Genomic DNA, 12500 nt, shown 5'->3' with positions numbered 1-12500 from the left:
TCTGTATGAGCTCTAGACTTTTGTACAGATTCCAGGACGCGCTCGATGCGTCTTGAGAGTCTTGCTTCTGATCGGCAAGATGACATGCATGACAGGTGACTGCCTTTGAGCGTGATTCGAGACGAGGAGAAGTGGAAAAAGCTATGAAACGAGCAGCATCTGTCTGGATTGAATGTTTTCAGCTCTTCCTCCAGCGACGATAGTGGTGAGGAGGATGTGTAACTTGCTAGGATTTTCGGCTGAGTTGCTTTCTGACGTGTAAAGTACCGTATTTTTCGGAGTATAGTGCGCACCTTTGTATAACGCGCACCCCCAATCTTCATTGGGGGTGCGCACTTCAATCTTCATTGAAGTACATGCATTTCATATCCGGAGCATAGTGCGCACCTGCGATTTAGGGCCTAAAATAGCACATCTAAAGTGCGCACTATACTCCGGAAAATACGGTATCATACACATAGCGTTTTCTGATCGTGGCATGCTTCGAATATTTGTATTTTCGTTTTGAGACAAGAATGAAGATAAGTGGCAATTTTAACTTGGCGGACAAAGTACTTCCTTCGTTAACAAAAACTTCGTGATGGATTTTGATCGATAGGAAAACGCTTAGAATAGGTCAAGAACAGTTTGTTTCGCCTGCAAATCACTGGACAAAGGTAGTTCAGCCTCAGGGGCGTGCTCGGCCCCCCAACTAGGGGGGGGGGGGGGGTGCACGGGAGCCGAGGGGAGCCCCCCGCAATTTTTTTGAACTGGCCCTGCCTGGAAACGGCGTCTTTGTGGGTTGGCTGTGAGCCGTGTTTGTCCAGCAAAGTGGTGGTCTTTTTGAAGTTTGACATAGGTCTTGCTGTGAGCTGTCCCTGATCCGCATCACTGGGAAATAGGAGGCACGGAAGACAGAAACCCCCGTCGCATTTGGGTGAATAGACCAGCCACGTGTTGTCCTCTAGCCACTGGTGACGAAAACGACGGTTTCTGCCATCATTTCCTGTGTGGACAGGAAAGTCGTGTTTTGGCCCTGGCACAAAGTGGTGGTCGACCAATCGACGCTTCTCATCAGAGGACAACGATGACGGCAAACAGGTCCACTTTTGTGATGCAAGGTTGTAGCCTTCTCCAATGTCGTTTGGAGAGCCGCCTGAAGCGACTACATCAACCTCGTCGGGTTTATCCACCGCGGTAGACCCGGCAGCCTGGGCTACTTCTCCTGCGACCTCTTCAACTACTACCACTTTGTCTGACTCTTCACCTCTTGAAGAACCCTCATCGCCACTCGAGGAAATATTATCAGACTTTTTTCGCTGCAGCAACAGCTCCCGCAGCAACAGTTGCAGAACGACCGAACGCTTCACTTAGAGTTAGCTGCGGCAGCGTGGAAGCTTTGCGCTTAAATGACGGCGGTCGATTTGACATTATGAAAAGAGCAGCTCAGTCATAGTCAGATACCCATACTTCAGGAAAGAAATCAAAGAATCCAGACCTGAAAGCAAGAAATCGAAACCGGGAAAGAATCCGACTGTCGCAAGGTAATGTTTATGCTGTGCACAGTGTAGATCTACATGCAAAATTCTTGTTTGCGCTGCACGTGTACGTGTAGAAGGCCGTTTGCACGTGTACGTGTAGAAGGCCGTTTGCATGTGTACGTGTCACATCCGAGGTGCAGTATTATTTTTTTCAAAACCCAGATTGAAAATTTTTGGGGGGTGCACGTGCCCCCCGTGCCCCTCGCCGAGCACGCGCCTGAGCCTACGTACAGCATCTTTACAAGAGAAACTATTGGCAGAATGAGCAGATAGTTCAGTTTGCGTTGCTTTTGCTCGACTCATTTTGACCCTGGTTCACTGCCGTCATCTGCTGCGTGCGAGTCGTCATCTTGTTCGAGTCGTTGTTCAGCTCGTTTCAGCCTTGCCTCGGCTTCTTTGATCACACTTCGCTGAACTTGATGTCGCCGTCGTTGAAGTAAGTGTGCTTTCAAGCTGCGTGATCCGCCGCGGTGGTGATTACTCGTTTCCACCAGGGAGTCGTAAAAATATTTTACGACTCCCTGGTTTCATCTTCGCTCTCCAGAACTCCGCGAAACGAGGAGTAAAGGACTACTAAAGGCACAGCCAAACTGATTCCATTTTCTGTGATTGATACCCTGCCAGCACTGAACGGCAGCGGCTAGCAAGTCCAGTCGACTTTCTTTAGCCACGAGACTTTCGTCGGACTGCAGACTTCTGAAAGAATGCATGGTCATCAGCATTCAAATCTGGGCTTTGCGCAGGTTGAACAAGAACCTGAGTTCAGAATTATTTCATTGCGCCGTGCGATCGGAGCACTTCCTTGTTCACTCGCTCATTGTGTGGGCTCGCTGCTCCGTTCCATTGCTCTCAAACTCAGTGCTAGAGTAGTAGAGAGGCCAAACAACGTATTACCCCCTCGGAGAAGTGATATTTCAATTTCGCTCGCCATTACTGTCCTCACCTATGTTGCTATGTTGCCACAGCTCAACCATCGATTCCGCTCGCTTGTTGTGAAAGGTCGCTTTCCTTGCATGGTACCTTTTTCATGGCATATCAGGGAAGGCCAAGAAAGTGATTGCGACTCATTTCACAGCAGTTTGTGTGCAAACCAATCTCTCAAAAATCCATCACGAAGTTTTTATTAACGGAGGAAGTAGGCCATTCACACGACGTGCAAACTCAAATTTATCGTACCGTTTGCAAGGATATTTACTCGCATACGATAGACTTGGACACACGCTTGCAACTGGTTTTTGAACTTGGCCGGGGCCCTTGTGCTCACAATTATACTTTGCACACGAGCAAAAGTGCCGATGTTGAAAGTGCGCGCTGCAAATGTAGTGTGTGGGATATTTTTTCAAACGGGAATTTAAAAATTTAAAACCCAGGCCCACGGGTACACACCCAGGTCTGCGGGCATACCTCTGCATACGCACACACACACACACACACACACACACACACACACACACACACACACACACACACACACACACACACACACACACACACACACACACACACACACACAAACACACATTCATGTGCACAAACATAATTGCAGACACTCCCACGCCCCGTCTGTGCGTACAACGATGTACTCACGCACTCACTCACAAGCAATCAACACATAGGTTTGGGGGTTTCTATGACTTCAATTTGATTAAAGATAATAGTATGTGATGATAGACCAGTTCCAAGAAAACAAACGATAATAGTTGAGTCACATCATCACATTCAGCCCTCACCAACGCTGTACAAAGCGTCACTGGCCCGTTTCTCAACGGTCGCGCTAATCGACCAATCAGCATACAGCTAATGTACCAAAATTCTCAAACTTACCGTAATTCCTTGATTCATACGGTGTAGTTTCCAAAGATTTTTTATGGGCCAACGTCTTCTTTCGATAGATACCAACAGATCGTCCGCTTCGAATTTTTCGATTTGATTGCCGTTTGGCCGAAAATTACCTCCGAAACCGGCCTCCACTCGTTTCACTTCAAGGCTTTCCAGGTGGACGGCATCGCAATTCGGAAGCGGAGAAAGGAAAGCCAGTGAAAAAAGAAAAACAACGACGTATTGGTTGTCGAAATCGACCAAGAAATGAATTCAATAGACCTGTTTCCGTGCTGCGCCCTCGCGGCCCGCGCGAGTGCGAAAGGGATTCTTTCTCGACAAAACAAACAACTACGCGCAGTACACTGACATCACTGCACTGGCTGTATATACCTTAGGAATATCCTGTTCTTTTCCAAGGCATGATTGTCGCTAGTGGGAGAACTCAGCCACCTGAAGCTTTCATAAAGGAAGAAGTAGTAGGTGAATGAGTTCGCCAGAAAGTGGAACGACAAGAAAATAGATACTGTTGCTTTCCGGGGCGCTCATGAGACGACGGCAAGATAGGACTGAAACGATCGACAGTCTGCCTCGACGCAAAAGAAACTCATCTAGGAGGAGCTCGACGTGCTGTAGAGTTTGCAGTATTCTGCTGGAAGAAGACAAGAGAACTAAACTCAGACTACAGCGTGGAGCTGAAGCACGAGCGAAGCAAAAGCTGAAGCAAAAGCTGAGCGAGTTCGAAGAAATGGGGAAACACAGGAAAATGAGTGGGCGACATGATCTTTAGCTCGAAGCTCGCGCTGAGACACGCGGTGGGCACGTGCGCCTACGGGTAGCGCGGCCAGCCACCATGTTTTCAAAATGGAGGTCGACGCTTTTGAAATCCGTGTAGACGATGGTGAGGGCTGACATTCGATTGTCAGTGATTCACACTGCCCACCGGGGGCAAACGCACGAACGGCCCACCGAGGGCTAGCCTGCATCTGCCCACCGTAGACCGGTGACACGAGCGGCTAGCGAGGCCAACAGCCAGCCCACTGAGGGCTAAGTAATCCCGCCTGCCGTGGGCCGTTAGCATACTGCCCACCAAGGGCGCACAAATGTGGCCAGTAATCTGCCCGCTGCAGGCGCATGAATGGCCGCCGAGGCCAACAGCTTACCCATCGAGAGTTAAGGCATACGGCCCAACCGAGGGCGTGCGAAGAAGCGTATAGCCCAAGCGAAGGCGCATGATTATAGCCCGATTATAGCCCGAACGAGGGCGCATGATTGTAGCCCGACCGAGGGCGCATGATTATAGCCCGACCGAGGGCGCATGATTATAGCCCGACTGAGGGTGCATGATTATAGCCCGACTGAGGGCGCATGATTATAGCCCGACTGAGGGCGCATGATTATAGCCCGACCGAGGGCGCGTGATTATTGCCCGACCGAGGGCGCATGATTGTACCCCGACCGAGGGCGCATGATTTTAGCCCGACCGAGGGCGCATGATTATAGCCCGACCAAGGGCGCATGATAGCCCGACCGAGGGCGCATGATTATAGCTCGTCCGGGGGCGCATGATTGTAGCCCGACCGAGGGCGCATGATTATAGCTCGACCGAGGGCACATGATTTTAGCCCGACTGAGGGCGCATGATTATAGCCCGACCGAGGGCGGAAGAATAATCGTATAGCCCAATCGAGGGCGTGCGAACGGCCGCCGAGGCCAGCAACCTGCCTACCGAAGGCTAAAGGATACTGCCCAACCGAGGGTGCACAACGGCCGTTGAGGCCAATAGCCTGCCCACCGAGGGCTAAAGCAAACTTCCCGCCAAGGGATAAAGCGTAGTACCCACCGAGGGCCAAAGCATGCTGCTCACCATGGGCCGAATATATACTGCCCACCGAGGGATAAATCATATTGCCTATTGAGCAAACGAACAGCCACCGATGCCGACAACCTGCCCGCCAAGGGAAAAGCATACTGCCCGCTAGGGCCTAAATTGTACTGCCCAGCGAGGGCGAACGAACGACCACCGAGAGAGAGAGAGAGAGAGAGAGAGAGAGAGAGAGAGAGAGAGAGAGAGAGAGAGAGAGAGAGAGAGAGCATATCTAACACATACGTGTGATTTGTGCCTCTGTTTTTTTTCTGACTCTCTATGAAGGAGGCCAAACAGCTGCAGGCAGGTAAGTGACAAATCAATTCTCAAACTTCTTTTCCGCCAAAAAGTTACGAGTCATGACCAGTGATGCACACGAATAGTCGAATAGTAATAAAGTTCGTTCGAAGAGCTGTACAATCATGTTCTATGTGTGGCATGCATGCTAGTTTTGTACGAGTACATGTGGACCCTGCGCTAGCGGCAGTAGAGCGAGGGCCGCTGCTACAGATTACAGTACAGCGGTTTCCGTACGTGTACTTGACGAATCCGGCCTGTGTGAGCGCGCGCCAAACAGTAGTAGTAACAATAGAGTGCCGGCACTGTAGTACAGTTGCGAAGGGCACGTGTAATTGTACGAGTACAGTACACACACTGTACTGTTGTGAAGTGGGAGCCCATGGTGCCTTCTTCTTTACTACTTTAGTTCGGTCCAACTCACCCCTCTCTTTCACTTTGAAGAACGTTCTGGACATCCAGTTCGTTTTTCATGATGGCTTCTGGCACAGCTGGTCGTAGCAGCTCCGTTTAGGAGCACTTCGAGAAAGTTGATGGAGGCGCAAAAGTTCAATTCAAACTCAAGTTCAATGGCTTGACTACGAGCTCAATGCGGGAACATCTTATCCGGCGGCGTGTTACTTGCTCGACGGCTGTAGCTGCCACGGATGCGAAGGTATCCCAGGCAAAAAGCACAGACGCAATGCAGAAGTTTGTGGGCCGTCAAGAAATTTCAACGAACACTAGATTATCCGTTCGTTCGAAGATTTGGTATTCGATAGAGTACCGTATTTTTCCGGTTGTAAGTCGACCTTTGCGTCTAAAAATAGAAGGAGAAAGGGTGGGGGTCGACTTACAACCGGGATTCGACTTATAACCGGGAACTATCGGAATCTTACACAAAATGATCAGCCCTGCATGCATGAGTGCACCATGTGTACACATGTTTGCCGGTTTATTGGCGTATTTCAAGGATTGGGGCGTTATACCCTCCAATAAGGAACGTTTACATGATTTGTTGATGTGTTAGTAGCAGGGAGGGGTTGGTAGTGCTTCGTTGGGTGAAAACTATAAAACGCAGAAATGAGACCTCGGATACGGGGGTCGACTTACAACCGGTAAAATACGGTATTCGTTCTTGAAAAATGGGTTAGTGTTAGGGCTGAAACGATTAACCGAATAATCGAGTACTCGTTTGATAACTCTAACGATCGAGCAATCGTTTAGATTACCGATTACGATTATTTTGCGTTTTTTAAATTTGTGTCCAGAAAGTACTGTATACCCTCGTTTTGTGAAGTTAGTTTGAATCAGTTTCCGCTGCTGGGAGTATGCAGTTGCCAGGGGTATGGTTCATGTTCTGAGGTTAAATTGAATTCAAAACTGCCATGTTTCGGAGCTACCCTTTCACTAATGCAGATTTGTTGGTATTATGAAGGCATAGTTTGTGGAAACAGAGTAATGTTTGCACAGAATTGTGACTATTTGCTAACGATTATAATCGATTACTCGATCGTTAAGCTAAAGAGTAATCGATACGTGAAAATCCACGATCGTTTCAGCCCTAGTTAGTGTCCATCACTGATTGGAATACTATTTAGCGTCCAATCCCTCACATATTCACACTCAGTCAGGGCAACAATGACTGGCTTTGGAAACAATGTGTTACTTTGAGTAACTGGTCTCATAATGCAAAAGCTCGAAGAGCTGGCAAGCAATGCTAGGCCGCTAGCAGCAACTTGCTCATGATGAGCAGCAACTAACGAAGCATATGTCCAGTTGGAAGCAATAGAGCTGTATGTCCCCAAGTACTGTCGTGGACATGGAAATCCGGTCGATTGATCGGGGCCGGCGCCCTCAGCGCGTACAGAACGCTGCCGTGCTGGGCACATGTTGGTCCGATGCGACCCGCGCGCTGCAGCGCATAAAATGCATGTGTGTACCGCTTATCCACGGCTGCATGGCCAGCACCCTGGGGCCGCTAGACGTGCGACCGGATTTCCATGTCCACAACAGTAGTACCATTAGGAAGAAGATATGATGGCAGGGTTCTAGCCAGGTCAAAATAGTAGGGGGGGGGGGGGGGGCGGGGAGGGGGGGGGGGGGGGTATGGGAAGCAGTTACCCCGTAACCCATTTTTGCATTTTCAGAAATTGTCTTGCCATACAAAATGCAATGTACGGGGTGAACCCCCGACTTCACAACAGACAAATGTGCCTTTATGAACCCTCCAGTAGTGACTATCCACTACACTTTTCGTAGAATGGCATCAAAAAAGCCCGAGGGGAAAATAGCAGTGTTGCAACGAATATTCGAATACTTGAATATCTTCCATCACAGAATATTCGAACATGAGTGTCAGAAGTCGAATATTCGAAATGCTACACTTTGTGTACAACTTTCCGTACAAAGGCTTAATTCGCTCATCGCAGCACGCTCACTGCGTTCTTGCATCGTAGAATGTGCAACAGTCCCTGCAATTGAGCAACAAACGACATCATCAACATAATTATTGTCGCTTGTCGCTGCTGCCCAGTTTGACTTACGCGCCGTTTGTAGTTTGCACCTTCGCAAGAAATACTTATGTTCTTCTTCGTAGTTTGTAGCAGTTCCCGGTTAGTTTCGTATCGTATCAGTCCGCTTTGCTTAGTTTCAAGTCAGTAGAAATTCGTGATGTCGGATCGTAAAGCTAGCTCCGTGTGGGAGAGTTTTGAGAGACTTGAGATTTCTGTTTCCCATGCAAGTCCACAAAATAATTCATCCCGCGCATGGAACGCGAGGATGTCGTCTTCTTGCGCTCCGAAGTACATTAGCCTCTTCCTTCGATACATCGTTGACGATCCGTTTTAGGAGACTCAGCGCAACATGGAATCCAAACTCAAACGAATAAACGTTCATGTACTTGCAACAAAGAGTTGCATCCAGAACAGTCCAGTCTACCGAGGAGAACAAGAACAGCAACTCGCGTCGCACTCCACTTCGTATTTTGTTGTCGCGGAATTCAAATCGCGATTTTCTCGACTTTTTTCCACAAAAGCTGGCGTCATGTCTAAGCACGTGCTGGCTCAAATAAACAAAAAGCATAGTGTGCTGAAATGGGCTCGTCTGTAAGGGTAGAATACTGCTTGAAAGTGATGACGTCAAAAACGGCCAGGGAGTAGTAAGTTGACATCAGATTTCTATATTTTGGATCCACTAAGGTGTGACTTTGCTATTGCCTCAGTATGTGGGTGCATAGCAACCCACTCATGTCGTATGCAGGGGTGACTTTTACTTCGCCACCAGTTGTAACCCCGCCCCCAGTAGCCAAATCAGTCAGTTTCACTGGTTACATCACTTTGCTGTGAGTAAGACGGCTTGAAATGTGCTTGGATCCATACAAAAACTGGATCCAAGTGGATCCAATTTTTGAATTTTTGAAATTGTTGCTATGCTGTGACGTAGCACTTTCAAGCCCTATAGTAGAATATTTTTCGTACTGTGCATATTTGTTAGAATATTCGTTTGTGATTTTGCTATTCTTTGCAACATTGGTAAATAGTGATTTTTGGGTGAACAGGGCACATTTTAGTGCTCTTTTATTGCTTCTTTTTGGATGAATTGGGCGCAGCATCTGGGGCGAAAAGTGGTACAAGCATGGTGGTGCTGGTGGTACCGTGTGTGACGCCCCTAGACTCTAAAACCCAGTGCCTCAACTGTAACAACACCATAACAGGTGTCTCCTGTCTGCCAATATTCCGGTGATGGAGTGGTTATTCTGCGGGAAGCAATGACTTTCAGACACACCCGTGACCGTAATATTGCGAGGCAAGCAGGCTTTTTCATAATACGAGTGCATGCAGTGAAGATGCACTCTCACTTGGTTTGCATTCCTGTTGCCTGTACTGTATGATTTCTTGCTAGCAATACAAAAGAAACAACAAACTATAAATGTCACCTGCAGTTACACAACATTTTTTTATGTGTGCTGTGCTTATCGTTGTGCCCAGGAGATACTGCTGTTCTGCCAAGTATCAGTGAACTCGAAGCAGCAGAGCAGGAGGCAGCCAGGTTGGGCGGTACGACCGTCATCCGTTTCCTGCACGTGGCAATACTTGGTGCGGCGCGCGTTGGAAAGACCAGCTTGCTGAAGGCGTTGCTTGAGAAGATGCACGATGAGAATGAACCCAGCACGCCCGGCATGCGCACGTCCTACGCAACTACAAGCATCTCTGATGACTGTCGATTCATCGAATGCCCAGACATGCCAGATGCTCTGAGTCGACTCTACGTCATCACCATGATGTGCAAACCATCCACTTCGAATCATCCCCAAGGCAAAGAGACAACACAAGATGACAGAGAGAGAGCCCCAGCAGGAGAGGATCCTGTGGCTGGGACCCATGCAGGACCTATGGAGGGCAGCAGTAGCAGCAGCAGCAGCAGCGTTGGGCCAGCAATGCGCGGGGAAATCCATGAGACCATCACAGGATTTCTCAACGCAGACCGGGTAAAGTACATCTCTGACCAGGCCAACACGCCCGACTACACCGTCATCACATTCCGCGACCTTGGAGGGCAGCAAGTCTACCAATCCGTGCAGCCCCTCTTCATGGCCAAAAACACAACCTTTATTGCCACATACAACTCTTCTCTGGATCTTCTAGAGACCCTTCCCAAGCTCGATAAATTTCAGTTCAGCCAGGAAGAATGTATCGAGCGGGCCACTCTACCGGCCAATGCGACTCGCCTAGACCAGCTGCTAAGCTGGCTCGACATGCTGCTGCTGAATGCGAAAGCTGACAGCAGCACAGACCAGAGTGCTGCAGATGATGTGTTTGTAGTGGGGTGTCAGAGTGATATGTGGAAGAAAACCGATTTGCCTGATCCTTGTAAACTACTTCAAGTGAATATAGAAGGTTCGCCGTATAAGAACCTTGTCTGGAACGAAACATCGTACTTCAAAATCGACAGCACCAGATCCACTGGAAGTGCAGCACAAGCAGATGAGCTGCAGCGATTGAGAGAGGCCATCATTGACCGCTGCCAGAAGAGCCAACGTAACATCCCTGTTCCATGGCTCCGATTCTGCATAACCATACACACGCTCAAGCAGGAGGTCACGTGGCCTTGGATTTCCTTCAAGGAGGCAAAGTTCATAGCGAAGCAAGTCAAGGCTGTTCCACATGACTGCAGTGACCGGCAAATACAGCTGCTGCTGAAGTACTGCCACGAAGCAGGCCACCTGGCGTACTTCCCAACTTTCAAGCTGAAAGACACGGTCATCCTGGAGCCCCAGTTCATCCTGGACTGTGTCAATGCCTTTGTCTACATGAAGCTTGACCGAGACATCACAGTGCACGAAGAGCGGCGCTATAAGTCTGGGTTCATGACGGAGTCCCTGGCACGCAAAGCTCTCAACAAGATGTTCGAGGGTCAGTCTTCCTGCGACCATGCTAAGGCGTGGCAAGCAGTCAGAGCAAGCAGTGATGGGTTCAAGCTCATTTTTGAAATCCTAGAATGGCTCTCAGTCCTGGCAATTGTGCAGGATGAGAGGTCTGCTGAGCACGAGTTTATTGTACCTGCAATCGTCCGGGACATGGGCACGGACCCGCAGCTGCCTTGTTCCTGTGCCTACGTGTCCTTTAAGCACGCACACCGCGATGAGTTGATGCACTTTCCCGTGTTCGTGTACTGGCAGTGCGTGGTGGAGGTGCTGCTGAAGTCACACAATCGCTCGGCTGCCACGCTGTCACGGTGCAGCGTTCGCGTTCGCTGGAACGATTGTCCATGGCTGCACCTGCACTATACACGCTACGGCTTACAAGTGTACGTCGAGTGCGAGGGCCGACACGGCGGCAGCGGAAAGTCCACGCTGGATGATGTCCGGGCAATCGTGCGCACAGTGCTATGGAAGTGGGGCCTGCAGGTCGAAGTGATCAGCACATTGCCATGCCCCTGCGGAGAAACATCGGGCGAGGAGTGTTTACAGCATGGCTTATCTACCTGCTGCGCACCAAGCTGTGCGCACGCCTTGGACGCTTCCACCCTAGTGGCTGAAGACTACCCACTGTGTACACGTTCAAAGAAGCGGGATATACAGATGATCCGTGAGCAGGCCATGTTCTGGCTGGGCCTTGACCAGGTGAGAGACTTGACCTGATTGAATTCCCGCAGCTATGCAAAAGACGTTACGTTAGAAGCGCCTGCCGCTAGCTTTAGTTCATATGTTTTTGTGGGGGGGGGGGGGGCACGAACAAGAGACAAGTTCCACCAGGCCTTGTAATTCTGTGTTATTTCTGTTTAGGAGGAGAGTTCTTCACACACAAAGTTGCACCATTTCTCTATTTTCTTAAAACTTGCCACGTATTCCCGTCATGTGGATGGGGAGATAACCATTTTGAGCCTACTCTGACTTCGGCGATTATGGCTTGTGCGTGTTTGCATGCATGTGTGCTTTTGCTCGTGTGTATTTACATGTATTTGTGTGTGCGTGTGTGTGCGTGTGTGTGCGTGTGTGTGTGTGTGCGTGCGCGTGCGTGCGGGTGTGTGCGTGCGGGTGTGGGTGGGCATGTGCGGGTGTGTGTGGGTGTGTGGGGGTGTGTGTGTGTGCGTGAGTGCGGGTGTGTGTGTGTGGGCGTGGGCATGTGCTTGCGTGTACTTGGTCTCTTGCAATACCTGCAGAATGCACGTGGAAGGCTGTTTGAGCCGAGATCGACCTCTCTTCCTTCAGGTTAGTTGGATGCACAATTCAAACAGATCTGCTACTTCCAAATGATGTTTTGCATGATGTCCGCATTCGTGTGAACCTTTAGTCGCAAGGAAACCGTACGCTGTTCTATTTTCGTTTTGAGCTAGCTATTCCCGTTCGGGTATTGAACACTGCATGAGCACAGGACCATATCTGCTGTGGATAGAATGTAAAATTTGAGCCTCTTCTCACCGCAAGCTGGTGTTTGATCCCAACCAACACTGCAATTCTGACTCTGTTTTGGGCTCTGGACGACTGACATTACACAGAATTGCTATTGGGTCGCTGT

The 12500-nt window shown here is 49.4% G+C and overlaps 1 protein-coding gene across 2 annotated transcripts in view; it reads left to right on the top strand.

The window, feature by feature from the left end:
• Positions 1 to 12500, top strand: part of LOC135826132 (uncharacterized) — a 23083-nt gene that overhangs the window by 3572 nt on the left and 7011 nt on the right. Inside the window, exons 1-4 of one of the 2 annotated variants that reach the window (XM_065338773.1) lie at positions 1 to 205; positions 5491 to 5512; positions 9471 to 11605; positions 12145 to 12193. The exon at positions 1 to 205 is cut by the window's left edge and continues 145 nt beyond it. In XM_065338773.1, coding sequence (XP_065194845.1) covers positions 173 to 205; positions 5491 to 5512; positions 9471 to 11605; positions 12145 to 12193 — 2239 coding nt within the window. In that variant the 5' untranslated portion in view covers positions 1 to 172. The remainder of the gene's footprint in view (positions 206 to 5490; positions 5513 to 9470; positions 11606 to 12144; positions 12194 to 12500) is intronic. The other variant, XM_065338772.1, reaches the window with a different exon arrangement.

This window comes from Sycon ciliatum, chromosome 10 (genome assembly GCF_964019385.1).
Source record: "Sycon ciliatum chromosome 10, ocSycCili1.1, whole genome shotgun sequence".
Lineage (NCBI taxonomy): Eukaryota > Metazoa > Porifera > Calcarea > Leucosolenida > Sycettidae > Sycon > Sycon ciliatum.
The sequence above is the reverse complement of the archived record's forward strand: the minus strand, read 5'-3'. Positions and strand labels throughout refer to the sequence as shown.